The sequence below is a fragment of the Mobula birostris genome, chromosome 2, assembly GCF_030028105.1.
Source record: "Mobula birostris isolate sMobBir1 chromosome 2, sMobBir1.hap1, whole genome shotgun sequence".
Lineage (NCBI taxonomy): Eukaryota > Metazoa > Chordata > Chondrichthyes > Myliobatiformes > Myliobatidae > Mobula > Mobula birostris.
This window is the reverse complement of record NC_092371.1, coordinates 141,785,720-141,802,819: the sequence shown is the minus strand read 5'-3', so window position 1 is coordinate 141,802,819 and position 17,100 is coordinate 141,785,720. Positions and strand designations below refer to the sequence as shown.

General features: G+C 40.0%; 1 protein-coding gene across 12 annotated transcripts in view; it reads right to left on the bottom strand.

Moving 5' to 3' along the window:
* eya4 (EYA transcriptional coactivator and phosphatase 4) overlaps window positions 1-17,100 on the bottom strand; it is a 454,812-nt gene that overhangs the window by 123,308 nt on the left and 314,404 nt on the right. For all 12 annotated transcript variants that reach the window (XM_072249790.1, XM_072249815.1, XM_072249809.1 and 9 more), the window contains 3 exons: window positions 6,482-6,548; window positions 5,985-6,127; window positions 5,710-5,832 (listed from right to left, as the gene is read on the bottom strand). In XM_072249790.1, the coding sequence (XP_072105891.1) occupies window positions 5,710-5,832; window positions 5,985-6,127; window positions 6,482-6,548 (333 nt within the window). The remainder of the gene's footprint in view (window positions 1-5,709; window positions 5,833-5,984; window positions 6,128-6,481; window positions 6,549-17,100) is intronic.

Sequence of the window (17,100 nt, the reverse complement as noted above, 5' to 3'; positions counted from 1 at the left end):
ACTTGGGCCTTCTAGTTTTTGGTTCCCTTTCCCTGGGAAAATAAAGACTATATGCATTCACCCTGTCTATGCCCCTCATGATTTTACGCACCTCCGTAAGATCACCTCTCAGACTCCAAGGAATAAAATCACAGTCTGCCCAACCTCTCTATGTAAATTAGGCCCTCGGGTCCAGGCAATATTCTCATAAGTCTTCTTTGCACTCTTCTGTATAGCAGGGTAATCAACAGTGTATATGATACTCTAAGTGCAGCCTTGCCAATGTCTTGTACAAAACTGCAACATGATATCCAGACTCTTGTATTCAGTGGTCTAACCTGTGAAGGAGAACATGCCCTGCTTTCTTCACACCAGCCTGTCCGCTGTGAATCCACTCGCAGTGAACTACCCTCTGTTCCCCTGAGTGCTACCATTCAATGTACAAGATCTTTCCTGGTTTGGCTTTGATGAAATACAGACAGATTTGTGAAATGGGTTGACCGAACATAGAGCATTGAACACAGAACAGTACAACACAGTACAGGTCCTTCAGTCCACAATGTTGTGCCCACCTTTTACCCTACTCCAAGATCATACTAACGTTTCCCTCCCGCATAGCCCTCCATTTTTCTTTCCTCCATGTGCCACGATAGGAAACGGGGATCTTTGATGTTGAGAAATATTAAGTATTACATTTTTTTTTGTAGCAAGAATGAGAAGAGGTAATATAAACCAGAGGGCACAATCTAAGGCAGTACTAGATCAAAGTATCCATATGCACAGCTTATTGAACGTGTCAACTTGAGAAATTGGTTAATAAAGCATATGGAATTTCTGACTTTATAAGCAAAGGGACAACATACAAGAGGAAGTAAGTCATGATAAACATTTATACAACATCAGTTCAGCTGCAAGTGGAGAATCATTTTAGTGAGGGCTACTGAAATATTGTTGTTGTTCCTTTACATGCCTTGTGGTGCATCCGGCAGCATTTTTGCCATTTCCATTGCATTTGACTGTTTTTTTTATGAGGCTGAATTGCTAGCTCGATGCTCAACCCAGCACGGATAGAATTCAAATAAGGGACTATTTGCCCCGAAGGCCGGTGCTGTTGCCACTATACCCCCGGCTGGCTGAACTATAAGTGGGATATAAAGGCTTTGATAAGGGTGCTGAGATAATTACTGTGAGGGAGTCTGAAATCCACTGTCATGGGTGGTAATGGCAGCTTTCACAAGGGAAGTGGAAAAGCATCTGAAAAGAAGGAATTTGCAGGGCTATGGGGGGAGGGCAGAGAATGGGGACACAGAGGCAGTATGCACTTTCCAGATGACTGTGCAGCTAGGCATAGTTCAAACGGCATCTATAAATTTGCTGATGATGCAACCATTGTTGGCAGAAGTTCAGATGGTGATGAAAGGGCATACAGGAGCGAGATATACTGGTCAGTTGAGTGGTGTCACAGCAACAAACTTGCACTCAATGTCAGCAAGACCAAAGAGCTGATTGTGGACTTCAGGAAGGGTAAGATGAGGGAACACAAACCAATCCTCGTAGAGGGATCAGAAGTGGGGAGAGCGAGCAACTTTAAGTTCTTGGGTGTCAATATCGCTGAGGACCTAACCTGGATCCAACATATTGATGCAGCTATAAAAAAGGCAAGATTACTGGCTAAATTTCATTAGTTTGAGCAGATTTTGTTTGTTAACTAAAACACTCAAAACCTTCAACAAATTTACTGTGGAGAGCATTTTGACTGGCTGCATCACCATTTGGTATGGGTGGAGAAGGCTACTGCACAGGATTGAAATAAGCGGTAGGAACTTGTAAAATTAGTCAGCTCCATCATGGGTACCAGCCTATGCAGTATCCAAGACATCTTCGAGGAATGGTGCCTTAGGAAGGCGACATCCATCATTAAGGATCGTCACTACCCAGGACACGCCTTCTTCACACTGTCACTGTCGGAAAGGAGATAGAGAAGACTGAAGGCACACACTCAGTGATTCAGGATCAACTTCTTCCCCTCTGCTATCCAATTTCTAAACAGACATTGAACACTACTTCACTACTTTTTTACTTCTGTTATTTTGCACTACTTATATTAACCATTATATAACCATTGCTGATGTCACTGTTGGCTGGTGGCACAGTGACATCAGCGCTGGACTCTGGATTGGAGGTTCCTGGGTTCGAATCCAGTCAGGCCATCCCCGAATATGCTTTCCATCCGTGCCGGGATGAGTGATGAGCTCGCAACTCGACCTCGTAAAATAAAGAAACATACTTTACTGCGAAATGTCTGTGTGAGGAGTGGCACGCCGCACTGTCTCTTGTTCTACGCCTTGTAAGCCTCTCAGGCCTCAGTCGACGTCATTATCATCAACCATATACATACTTACTGTAGCTCAGTTTTTTTGCTATATTTATTTATCGCATTTTATTGTACAGCTGCCATAAAGTTAACAAATTTCATGACATATGCCGGTGATATTAAATCTGATTCTGATTCTGAAATTCAATGGCCACCTTCTGCACTGTGTAGTCCAGTGATTCTGTGAAGTTTTACACGTGCTTGCAAAAACAGCTTCAAGCTGGTTAATCAGCTGAAATAGAATTTCAAGTGCCAGAACTTCTAAATGTACTCAACCCTGAGTATTTCTGGAGCTTACTCTGTAAACTTAAGCCCCTGATCTTTGCCTGATTTATTTGCTGAGATCTTGGCGGGTCTGCTACATGAATCCTGGCTTTGGTGTCGGATTTTGTTGATGAGCCATGATGTGGCTAATGACAGTGCTAACCTCCTGGAGAGCAGCTGCAAGAGGATACTGGTTCCAGAGATTCACCAGGTCATTTGAGAAAAATGTTGTCATTTATCATAGTCATATGGTACAGAAGCAGGCCTTTCAACCAACGATGTCCATACTGACAACCAACTACACTAATCCCATTCATCACGACCTGGACTATTGCCTTGAATGATTCAAATGCTCATCTAAATACTTCTTACATGTTGTGAGTATGTGCTTCCACCACCTTCTCAGCCAGATTCCAACCACTCTGGCTGGAAAAAAAAATTCTTCAGGACCCCTATTTTCTTAAAACCTTATCTTAAAACAATGCTCTCTGGCATTAGGAGTTTCTGGTATGGGGTATTTTTCATGATCTAGTCTCTCTAATTTTATGCACCTCTAGGACAACTGCAAGAATGGAATGTGTATGGTACATCAAGTTACTAAACAACCATCACCCTTTTACTAAACCAACTTTGGATCCAATTTAAAAGTTGCTGGTGAACACAGCAGGCCAGGCAGCATCTCTAGGAAGAGGTACAGTCGACGTTTCAGGCCGAGACCCTTCGTCAGGACTAACGAAGTCAACTTTTATGTGTGTTGCTTGAATTTCCAGCATCTGCAGAATTCCTGTTGTTTGGATCCAATTTGCCAACTTGCCTTGGGTTTCATGGTCTCTAACCCTTTGGACAAGACTTCCACGTCACACCCAACTGATTCATCACCATATGATTCCTAAACTGATTCCTAAGCTCCGGAACCTGGGCCTTAACACTCAGATCTGCAGCTGGATCTCCAACTTCCTCACAGACAGGACCCAGGCTGTAAAAGTAGGGGACAAGCTCTCCTCTACAATCACTCTGAGCACCGGTGCCCCACAAGGCTGTGTACTCAGCCCCCTGGTGTACTCACTGTACACCCATGATTGTGTAGCCAAGTTTCCATCAAACTCAATATACAAGTTTGCTGATGACACAACAATTGTAGGCCGTATCTCGGGTAATGATGAGCTTGAGTACAGAGAGGAAATTAAGAACCTGGTGGCATGGTGCGAAGACAATAACCTATCCCTCAACGTCAGCAAGATGAAGGAATTGGTCGTTGACTTCAGAAGGAGTAGCGGACCGCACAACCCAATTTACGTAAGTGATGCGCAAGTGGAACAGGTCAAAAGCTTTAAGTTCCTCGGGGTCAATATCACAAATGACCTGATTTGGTCCAACCAAGCAGAGTTCACTGCCAAGAAGGCCCACCAGCGCCTTTACTTCCTGAGAAAACTAAAGAAATTTGGCCTGTCCCCTAAAACCCTCACTAATTTTTATAGATGCACCGTAGAAAGCATTCTTCTAGGGTGCATCACAACCTGGTATGGAAGTTGTCCTGTCCAAGACCGAAAGAAGCTGCAGTAGATTGTGAACACGGTGCAGCACATCACACAAACCAATCTTCCGTCCTTGGACTCACTTTACACTGCACGCTGTCGGAACAGTGCTGCCAGGATAATCAAGGACACGACCCACCCAGCCAACACACTTTTCGTCCCTCTTCCCTCTGGGAGAAGGCTCAGGAGATTGAAGACTCGTACGGCCAGATTTGGGAACAGCTTCCTTCCAACTTTCTTTCCAACTGTGATAAGACTGCTGAACGGATCCTGACCCGGATCTGGGCCGTACCCCCCAAATATCCGGACCTGCCTCTCGTTTTTTTTTCACTACCTTACTTTCCATGTTTCTATTTTCTATTTATGATTTATAATCTAAAATTTTAATATTTACTAATTTTAATATTTTTAATATTTAATATTTGTAATCCAGGGAGCGGGAAGCGCAGAATCAAATATCGTTGTGATGATTGTACGTTCTAGTATCAATTGCTTGGCGACAATAAGGTATAAAGTATAAAGTATATGAGGAAACATACAGTTAACAGTGGTCTGATGATGCCTCCCTGTATGGTGATGAAATGTTTACAGGTAAATTGCCAAGATCAGAGAACAACTCAGCACAACCTTCATGCACCTGAGCTACCCCAATTTCTGAATTATTTCCAATTTAGTTAATTCTACATCAATTTTCTGCAATCTACAGTACATCAAACTCAATTCCCTCTTCAAATATACAGTATACTATTTCTACTTCAAAACAAATCAACCTAATCAGTCAGGATCTCCTACTAACAAGCCATGCTGATTATCTTTGGCCACCCCGTGCCTTTCAAAATGAATCCATTTTTCCAAGGCTTATCCTTCAGTTTTCAGTGATTTACAGCAACATATCCATTACTGTCAAGTAAAGGCTCTGTATTCACAGGTCCAGCTGCTTCATCCCATCACACCCAATTTCCCTACCTCTCTCTCTCATTGGTACTGGAAGATAGACTGATATTTAAGTACATAAAAGAATCTACAATGATATATGCAGCATTTCTCTACACTGTACCTAATAATACACAAGGAGGCATTTTCTCCCTTAAAATTCTCTGAAATATTCTAGCCTAAATATTCTTGCAATATATACACAGAGTACAAGTCTTGTAGTAGGAACAAACAACTAGCTGAGTCATGTACATTAAACTAATTCCTGATAGAAATCAGAAAAACTGGAAGACATGAATGGGATAGAGGCCAGGACAGTGGTACTTTTCCTCACTCCTGCCGCCAGCTCACTTCCAGGGGCAAAGCTCGTTAAATTAGCAATATAGTTAGTTATTTGAGGACCTCGGCTAATGAATTAAAGATATTGAATTCTTATGTTCACTTTACAGATGCAGTGAAGATATATGATCAAATTTGCAGAATAATTTTAAGAGTGAGTTAATTTAATACCACGGTGAAATTTGCTAATTAATTTATTATTCAGAATAAGAACAGGAAGGACCAGAAATGTCAAAAAAAAGTAGATAAACAGACAAAGAGGTTTAAAAATAGTAACACACTAACCTTGCATCTGATAGGAATAAGGTGTTTGGCCTGGTTGGGGTGTAGTAAATCCTGGGCTGTAACTAAGGCATCCAGTCTGTAATGCAGATTGTGCTTGTGGTAATCCCCCTTCTGTCTTGATTCCTGACAACAGCATAGCCAAACTGGTTGAAATATTTTCTAATCTTGTTTCTTGAAATGAAATTTTAACTCCTTGGTTTTGCAAGTCACAATTGATTAAACAGATGGCAAAATAGTGTTCAATAACCAACTTTAAACCTTCAGAAATGACTTACCATAGGCGGGCAATCCATAGTGCTGGCCTGTTTGAGAATAGGCAGCATAAACTGCTGGCTGCTGCATTCCTGAATACTGAGTTTGTCCAGCATAAGCTGTCATTGACTGTGCTGTAGGTGTGGAAAGAATATGTGGGTATGGCCTATGAAGGAGAAACAGACAGGTTAGGTGCCTACTTCTATGAGAATGAGACATTTTTGCACCTACAACACACAGACAAATAGTGACATCAAGATTTGTTTGAGTTTCAGGTAAGACTTCATTACTTCATGAGTCAGTTTGTTATAAAAAGGATTAATGCTGAACTTATTGTTTCTGATGCAAAATTATCCACTTTCATCTTTTCTGATAACATGACTAGAAATAATACAAAGAATTAAATCAAATAAGAGTTCAGTAATATTAACATTAAAATTTTGTTTCCTTTTAAAATAAATATGTGAATACATTTCTGGAAATTGTTCACATTGACTTGTGAAAACTTCCTTCTACTCACTTGGAAGGATAAAGCTGTGGTGAATAATGATGTATTCCTCTTGGACTATATCCACTACTTGTTATTACTACAGGAAAAAGGAAAGACAAGTGAAACATTAAATGATAAGCAGAACAAATGAATTTTGGACTTTGTGGTACAAACTCAAGTTAAGCAGGTGTGAGATACAAGCTAAATTTAAATTGCAATTAGCAGAAATAAATGTACGGTACATGGAAAATAAAATCTAACATGATTAAAGGAATTTCAACAAACTTTGATTATGATTGCTACAAAAATGCTGGTTGGAATATAAAATGCTTATAACCAGAAATGGAATTTCGACCCTTTTCATGGGCTAAATCTCCGTTGTATAGTGATTATGACCAATCCAATTTCCTGTGAAAAAAACATGAAATTGGCAAAAAAGCCTTTGAGAAATATGTTTGGGCTGTTTACACCCAGAGGAAACTCTAAAAGTAAAAGTACAGTTTCTATTGGGAATGTATACAATTGAGTGCAGCTTCTGACAGTTGGTTCTGCACCATTACGGTGAGGGTATCAGCTTCATAGATGCTTCCTTTTAGCAGCAAATATCAAGAACATGCATCATAGCCACCACAGAGAAGACAAAGGCCACAGGGTTCAGGAACTGCTTCTAGATTCACGAAAATGATCTTGTGCACCCAGGAGACCAGGAGATCAACCTAACCACCACAGAGCAGGAAGCGGCTGGCTCCAGTTGTCACCCCCAGATGAGAAAGTCCTTTTACAATACAGTAGCAGAGAAATATATTTACAGATCTCTCTTAATGTGAGCTGCAGACTGCTGAAAACATTGTTGCAGGCCAGTGCACTAATCAAGCTGAGAATTCTTTCTTTGATGAGTTGTGATTAGTGTAGATGGTCTTGATAAAGAGGGTATGAGGGATTATAATGTCTCATCTGGTCTCCCTTGCTTGAAGATTACAGCATGGATATGTTATGTAAGTCTCTCTGTAAGGGAGCAGGTAAGAGACCATGCAGTGTTCTGTTCTCCTCATGCTTCTGCTGCTCTTCAACCTGCACCTCATGTCCCTTCGGCTCCGGGTCTCTACTTCCTACTGATGCAGTCACTAGTAATTTTGGAAAACAAAAGGTGTTTCCCCAGTGGTTCAGATTGTTGTAGAGTTACGTGGAGCTTTTAATGTAGAACAGCACAGCACAGGAACTGGCCCACTGGCCCACATGTTGTGCTGAATTAATTTCATTAGCAATCAGTTGCTTAACTAAACAGATTCCAAAATTGATGCGAGCAGCCAGGGATGTGGACCTCTTGTGTACTAGTGGCTACCTCTCTGTGCAGCGTCGGTCATGGAAAACATCTGGTAGATGAAGACATCATGCATGCTTCTCAAAAAATCCGGCATTGATCATCAAGAATTTTTTCTGATGATTCACAACCAGATACACAATGGGGAGTGTAATATTTTCCCCATTGAGAAAAATGTTCCAAGTTTTTAATGGAATTTTATTAGTCCACAAGCACTGTCAATGGCTGCCTACAAGCAGTGGGTGGATCCCAGTAAGTAGGATGACAACTGTATGTCACTGAACATCAACGCAATCATTTCTCTGGAAGCACAGGACCCAAGTGAGGTATCTGATGTAACAGCGAACAGTCAATTGCGAAACATGACAGAGATCTGCTCCAGCTAATCAGAAAGATCCCAAGGTGAGGTAGATGACACTCATGGGCTTGCCCTCCATGAAGACAGCAGCCCACGCACTGGAGAACATTAATCGTCTCATTGATGACAGCTTGGAACCCAATCTATGAATGCTAGGCACTTTATAAAGTGTTTGAGGGCCTGCTGTCAATTCTGAAATTGCCTGGTCAAGTCTCCTGATTTCAGTGGAATATACACTCAGTGGACACTTAAATAGATACAGAAGTGGAACTTGGTGTAGCCCAACTATTTTAAGGTTTGATGTGTTGTGAATTCAGAGATGCTCTTCTGCACACAACTGTTGTAACACATGGTTATTTGAGTTACTGTCACCTTCCTGTCAGATTGAACCAGTCTGGCCATTTTCCTGTGACCTCGCTCATTAACAGTTGCTAATGGGATGTTTTTGTTTGTTTTTCATACCATTCTCTGTAAACTCTTAGAGACTGTTGTGCTTGAAAATCCAGGAGATCAGCAGTTTCTGAGATACTCAAGCCACTCTGTCTTGCACCCAACAATCATTTCATGGTCAAAGTCACTTAGATCACATCTCTTCTCCATTCTGATGTTTGGTCCGAACAGCTGATAAACCTCTTGGCCATGTCTGCATGCTTTTATGCATTAAGTTGCTGCCACATGATTGGTTGATTAGACTGTCTCCGTCCCCAAATCCCTCTCCCTACCAAACAGAATGAAGGGAGAGAGATTTTCTTGCCAGAATTTCAGTCAATTCATTCAACTGAGTCCTGCAGCCTAACATGGCTTGGTATGGTAACTGCTCTGTCCAAGATTGCAAGAACTTAACAGTAGTATAGTAGTGTAATGTTTAATGCAATGCCTTACAGCACTAGCTGTAAGATTGGGGTTCAATTTCCTCCACTGTCTGTAAGGAGTTGTATGTTCTCCTGTGACCATTTGGATTTCCTTTGGGTGCTCCAGTTTCCTCCCATATTCTATAGGCATATGGGATAACATCAGTAACTTGTCGGCATGCTATACTGACACTGGAAGTGTGGAGACACTTGCAGGCTGCAGACTGGCCCCAGCACATCCCCAGTGGATGCGATGCATTTCATTATATGTTTCGATGTACATGTGACAAATAAAGCTAAGCAACACAAACAAAATGCTGGAGGAACACATGAAGCCAGGCAGCATCTATGGAAAAAAGTAAACAGTCAACGTTTTGGGCCAAGACCCTTCAGGATGACATCCACTGTTTATTCTTTTCCATAGGCGCTGCCTGGCCTGCTGAGTTCCTCCAGCATTTTGTGTGTGCTGCTTGGATTTACAGCATCTGCGGTTTTTCTCTTGTTTGTGACAAATAAAGCTAATCTTTCTTTCCTTAGTCTTCCTTTCAACTGGCAAATACTCATGGATACAATTCAGTCCATCACAATAAACATGGACTCTGTCTACGTTTCTTGCTGCCTCAGAAAAGCAGCCGGCACAGTTAAAGACCCCTCCAACCAAAATGAAAGGATGCACCATCAGGCTCATAGAGAGCTTCTATTCCACTGCTATAAGGCTATTGAATGGATCTCTTGAACAGTAAAGATGAAAACTTGACCACATAACTATCCCATCATGGCCCTTGTATTTTACTGTCAACCTGCATTGCCCTTTCTCTGGAACTGTAATACTATATTCTACATTCTGTTACTGCTTTTTGCTTGTACAACCTCAAAGTACTGTACTTATGCTTTGAAATGATCTGTTTAGATGGCATGTAAAACAAAGACTTTCACAGTATCTCAGTATGTGTGTCCATGATAAAACAATTACCAATTAACCTGAAGGGTGTCAATAGTGGATTACATCTGGAAGACTGAAGAGGGATATGAAATGAAGAGGCTACCTCATGGAAACCTGTAGGAACACTGGTGGTGCAAGGTAAGTGCAGATGCTTGAGAAGGGTTAAAAGCCTAGGACTGGGAGGCTGATGACATACTTACAAGATCTGCATACGTTACGCTGTTCCTCACCGTACCCAGGACAGTATGAAGAAAACTGCCTTTTACTGCGTAGAATCCAAATGGTATTACAGAGCCCAGATTGTGCATATGGTTGAGCCCCTTTGATAATTCATAGTACTGTGCAAAAGTCTTACGCATATATATATATATATATATAGCTAGGATGCCTAAGACTTTTGCACCATACTGTAGTAGTTTTATGAATTGCATTGTACTGCTGCAAAAAAAAACACAAATTTCCAGACATATGTAAGTGATGATAAACTTGATTCTAATATGGGTCTCCATTGTGAACTGAGAGTGGGAAGGGGCAGGGAGAGAGGAATCATGGTTGGGAAAAGTGGAAGGGAGAAGGAGAAGGGAGGGAGCAGGAACTTTTGGAATCAAATTAGCTGGCCTGGTGTCTCAGGGCTGGGTGTGTGTCACCCCGCACTCCCCCACCCGGCACTCCTTCTCTGCCACCTGTCCCACACCCCTCCCATGGCGCACCACCCTCACTATTCCCAACATCCTTTTCTCTTGCCAGATTTACAAATTCACTCTTGACAAATACAGCACTGTGCAAAAGTCTTAGGGACTCTAGTCATATATATACCTAAGACGTGGGCTGAGAAGTGGCAGATGGAGTTCAACCCAGATAAGGGTGAGGTGGTTCATTTTGGTAGGTCAAATAGGATGGCAGAATATAGTATTAATGGTAAGACTCTTGGCAGCGTGGAGGATCAGAGGGTTCCTGGGGTCCAAGTCCATAGGACGCTCAAAGCAGCTGCACAGGTTGACTCTGTGGTTAAGAAGGCATACGGTGTATTGGCCTTCATCAATCGTGGAATTGAGTTTAGGAGTCGAGAGGTAATGTTGCAGTTATATAGGACCCTGGTCAGACATCACTTGGAGTACTGTGCTCAGTTCTGGTCGCCTCACTACAGGAAGGAAGTTGGAGCCATAGGATGGGTGCAGAGGAGATTTACAAGGATGTTGCCTGGATTAGGGAGCATGCCTTATGAAAACAGGTTAAGTCAACTCGGCCTTTTCTCCTTGGAGCGACAGAGGTGACCTGATAGAGGTTTAAAAGATGATGAGAGGCATTGATTGTGTGGATAGTCAGAGGCTTTTTCCCAGGGCTGAAATGGTTGCCACAAGAGGACACAGGTTTAAGGTGCTGGGGAGTAGGTACAGAGGAGATGTCGGGGGTTAAGTTTTTTACTCAGAGAATGGTGAGTGCGTGGAATGGGCTGCCAGCAATAGTGGTGGAGGTGGATACGATTGGGTCTTTTAAGAGACTTTTGGATAGGTACATGGAGCTTAGGAAACTAGAGGGCTATGAGTAAGCCTAGTAATTTCTAATGTAGGGACATATTCGGCACAACTTTGTGGGCCGAAGGGCCTGTACTGTGCTGTAGGTTTTCTATGTTTCTATATTTTCTAGCACTGTATCAGAATTTCAAAAAATCAAATCACATTTTCTATCCAAACAAAAAAATGTACTGATGTATTCTGGTGAATATTGTAACATCTGATTTGGTTATATTTTTAATATGGTTACAAACTTGTGATAACTTAAAATCTGTTCAATTTTAGAGTTCTACCTTAAATAATTTGAGGGCTGTATAACTGTAGCAAAAGACCCTTTTCAATTATATGATAGTGGACTAATCTAGTAATGTGGCATTTATTATGCAATATGGTAATAATAAATGACTGCTAAAGTAGATGCTTATGAGTCTTGCTGTAAAGTTTTCCCTATTTTTTCTTTTTAAAATTTAGATAAGGCAAGAACTCACAGGAATGGAATGAACAAGGCCATTGTGGAAATTTCTCCCCTCTCCTTTGTGCAAATATTAGTAAAAATATTATGATATGCTTGAACCAGTGTGGGCTTTATTTTCAGCTCAGCATCTGACAGAACAGGAAACACTTGGCATTTCCTAGTTCAAAATTCTTGACAGGAATTGTAAATGTTTCATTCCACACACATGAAATAAGGAAATATAAACTTCAAATGTTTCATTTCCTTTGCAGTAATAAGGAAGTTTGCCTAATCAATCCATAAAATGAAAAGTTAATGACAAATGGAAAGAACCACTATTGGTATTAAAGGACTTATTTCTATACTCTTCAACATTTTAAAGTCTTTTTTTCTGCAGCCTCGCTAAATAAATGCAAGTGGAAGGAGCAGAATTACAGATGGATTGAGTTGATATTTTTTAATTAAAATTGGAATAAAAATGACCAAAGTGTGAGATAAAAATAACAGAATTTCAACACAAAATTATGCCTCGTTCAAAACCAATTTCCATGATTTTCTCTGCTGGATTTAAAAAGTATTATGATGGAGACAATCTCTTCCCCAAGTCAAAACCTCATTCAGTCTGATACTAGCTTCAGACTGAATGAAGTTCTGAATTGGGGTTTTCTGCTAACTGTGTCCATTTACTGGTTTTCTCAGAAGCTTCTTAAATTAAGCAGCATTTTTATATGTATAAGGGACGACTTTTCAAATTATTTAAATATTGTTGTTAAAAATACTCAGAAACTAACCAAGGAATCCTACAGTGTATTTTTTAAAAGGCATTTCAGTGATTTGAAAATGAGTTGTTCATGGTGGATTGCAAATAAAGAAATAGTCATTTAAATGAATAAAAATGTACCAGATTACCAGCAGAATTAGATGTTATTGTGCTGGATTGTGGAAGATTTTAGTCCAGCGAAGTGCAAATAAGTTTGAACAGAAATTTGTGCAAAGAAATTCATTTTAGAAAACAACTACAATTTTGAAAGTATTTTTGAGACCAGATTTCTGGTTACACCAATGCCAAGCGAAAAGTCTATCCCAATATTTATGACTGTACCACCTCAGGCTATTTACTTTGCAATGAATTACACCTATTTATTGTAAACACATTCCTAAATATTACTTACATATAAACACATATACAGTATATTAAATAGTCTTGCCAATCCTTAAAGGGACCACTCATCTTTTCCCAATGGACTCATCAATATTCACTTCCTAACAATATGACTACAATAAGTTTAACTGATCATTATAGATAGCTTTTTGAAGGACCACAAGTTGGCTGTTGTGTTTTCTACAACATAACAGCAAATGCGTTTCATGCCAATCACTGATATGAATCTTAGGAAGTTCTGCAGTCAGGAAAGGCACTATATTAATGCAAGTCTTTTTTTGCTTCTTAGAATCCCATAAATGATGTTTATGTAATTGTTAAGATAGTTGCTCTCTTGACAGGAGATGAGTTTTGAGTTAGTAGTGGAAGATGCTGAATAACATTGAACTCCATTGGAATTTACCCTATTCTTCTATTACGCTTTGAAGATCTTACTGAATTTCTACACCTTCATTTTCCAATTTTCAAACTACTGTATGTCCCTAGTTTTGATTCCTTGGACAGTATAAATAATTTGACAATATGAGTGCACAGCTTGCCATTTTACAGGAAAATAATTTCTAAAATCTTTCATTATGGAAAAGATTTTCATATGAATCGATCCCAGCTTCAATGGGACATTTATTCATAATTTAACAAGAACTACATCTTGCTTACAATCAGAACACAGGTCCTATTAGGTAAGCATCAAAATACCAATGTGATATTGGAAGAGGTTGAGCAGGACAATGAAACTGGATCTATTAGCAGACATTATTTGAAGAAAGTTCCAAATCACTATGTTGGAAAACGGGAAGGAGTTTCTTACGTGACATGTCTCCCATAAGATCAGTGTGTTATTTAAAACATTTTTCTTTATCCATCCTATTCCCACAACAGTTCTAGAGTGTGGAGGATAAGACAGAAAGGTGAATTAGCAGAGAACGGAATGATTGGCATTGTTTAATTACATGCATAGAAACATAAACTCATTCAGAAATATTTTGTAACACCGAAAGGTCTGGTTCCTAACACATCATTTTAGCTCATGTAATGCGCACAGTGTACCTCTGTCAACTCTCTTCTGAATGCATGCTGAGCAATGTTCCCTTTAATTTTTAGTAGTCAGTGTGCACAAAAATCTTATGTTGTGCAAATCTTTTTCCTGTTACAGAAGTATGTGCGCACTGAATGCACACATGGCACAGTTTATGTAGGTTTACAAAATATCTGACATAAAACTGTACAGAATAATGACAAAATAACATACATATTTAAGTCATTCAGTTATTGTTTCTCTCTCCTGTCTTTGGCATTTACCCATTCTTTGTAAACTCTATCTAGACTAATAGAACTTACATCCAATTGATAGCTTTTGATCCTCATTAACATATCCAAATGACATTCACCTAAACGGTTCCTCAGCTTGTTTTTGACTTGATTCATTAGGCTAAAACCTCGCTCACAGTCTGCACTAGACGCAGGAAAGGTTCCCCCAATGTCCATCAATTATGCAAGGTCACAAAACTGTTCATTTTGAAGTACAAATGCCACCATTTGAGCAAAGTTTGAAATCAGTTTGGATTTTAGTTTTTCGGCATGGAAAATTTGAGATCATTAAACTGTCTAACTATTACAGTATTTTCAGCTAGAAAATCATGATATTTTAGACATAAGGCATTAACTTGTTCATCGCCAAATGTAAAGTCACAATCTGCCATTGTGGAGAAATCGAAAGCTGACCATTCTTGTACCTCATCTACAGGAAGCCTTTCTCCTAAATGAACACAAAGACTATTTATAAAAGTCAACTGTGAACTTGTATCTACTGTGATATTTTCTTTACGTTGTTGGCTTAGCAAAACTTTAACTTTGTCACTCCACGAAACATTGTCTCCCAGATACTGCTTTCTTGTCTTGTTAACTTTGCCTTGAGCAAAAGGAAATGAATCAATCGGTGTCAAGCCACTCTTTTGCAGAATCTTGCAAAGTGCAGCCAGTTCATCAAAGACATCACTTAAAACCTGTAAAGCTACTTTGTATGTGATGTTTATCAATTTCTTGCGACAGTATTTAGGCACAGGGTCATTTGACTGATCTTTTTCAATAAAAACATAGTAAGCTATCTACAGGATTTGAAACAGATCTTTGTAAACTTTACGATATGAACACTGTCTGCCAAAGATGGCGCCGCCGTGATACAGCTGTACAAACTGGAACAGGAAAGGTGTGGTGACGTAAATTAGTGACGTGCATTGTGGTATTTGAAAAACCGACTAAGTAGTGAACAGAAACATTTAGCTAAAAGATTATTTTCAATAAGTATAATTACTAATGACTACATTATTTTAGGTAACTAATCTTTTGTGTGCACATTAATTTCCCTTGTGCACTGGTTGAAAAACGTGTGTGCGTGCACACACGCGCACAGCTTAGAGGGAATATAGATACTGAGGTATCATCATTCAGACCATTCCAAAATCAGAGAAGATCATGTGGAGAAGTGAGGACCATTCTTTAGTGTCTGTTATGCTATTGTCCCACTCTGTTTTTTCCTGGCAAACCTAATGCTCTGTTTTTATCAGAGATTTATCAGTATCAGCTGGTAACATTGGACATAACAGCACTTCTCAAAATGCAGTGACAAGTAAGCCATTGTACAGAATCTGAGCAAACCTTTATCAGTATACAAAGATCATTATCCTACAGCAACAAACCCTAAAGTGGGGGAAAAAACGTCCCTAAGAAATCTCACATCACAATGGACTTCAGGAAGGGGAAGGCAGGAAAGCACACATCAGTCCTCATTCAGAGGTCAGTGGTGGAAAGGGTAAGCAGCTTCAAGTTCCAGGGTGTCAGCATCTCAGAGGATCTGTTCTGGGCCCAACACATTGATGCAAACATGAAGAAAGCATGTGGTTATACTTGTTAGGAGTTTGAGGAGATACATTATATAACCAAAAGCTCTTACAAATGTATAGTGGAAAGCATTCTGGCTGGTTGCATCACAGCCTGGAGTGGAGGCTTAAATGTGCAGGATGCAAAGAGTCTGCAGAGGGTTGACAACTCTGCCAGTTCCAGCCCTCCCCGCCATGAGCTGATGCTTCCGTTAGTAAGGCCCCTTGCCAATCAGGATATTTACTCTTCTCATTACTACCACTGGGAAGGAGGCACAGGAACCTGAAGACACACACTCAATGTCTTAGAAACTGCTTCTCTCCCTTTGCCAGCAGATTTCTGAATGGTCTATGAACCCATGAACACCACCTTACTTCCATTTTTTTGAACTTTTTTTTTGTAACTTATAGTCCTTTTATGCCCCTGCACAGTACTGCTGTCACAATACAACCCATTCCACATCATTTAAGTCAATGATAATAAATCTGATTCAGTCTCATCCCACTCGGAAACATAGCAGTTTGGAAATTGCTGGTAGAGTGGATTCTGGTTAATTGGGGCAGCTGCTTATTTGGGACAACCCTCAGTTAATCTGGGTCACTAGCTGCTTAATTAGGACAGGGGACTGATGTTGAACTAGCATTTCGAACTAGCATTAGTTGAATGCACTTTTGTGGCCATAAGACACTACACTGTGCTTAGAGTGAAAAGTTTTAAAAATAGTGTCAGTTGCATGTGTCCAAAAAATCAGAGATTTTTGTCACTAATAGTTGGCAAGAAATTAAGCAGTAAGACAATTCACAACTGTTTTAATCACTGCAGTTTCAAGCATTAGCCTTAGAGATGCCAGAAACAGCCGGGAGTGAAAATGAAACCATTCACTACTTCAACAAGTTAGGAACTACGAAGAATTTGAAGGTATTGACAACCATTTTGAATGGTGCAATGCAAATGAAGATTTGGAGGATACAATCGTCGAAAACATTGTATGAAGGGAGTCCATTATCTGTACTAGGTGTCTGCGCTGATTTCAGCATACACTGGATGGATTCCTCCATTGATATCTATTAGTAACTAAAACACAGTTTCATAGTACTGGTAGTGTTCTATTTTATTCTGCATTTTATTTAAATACATAATTTGTTACTCAGCTAAACAGTAATTTGTCT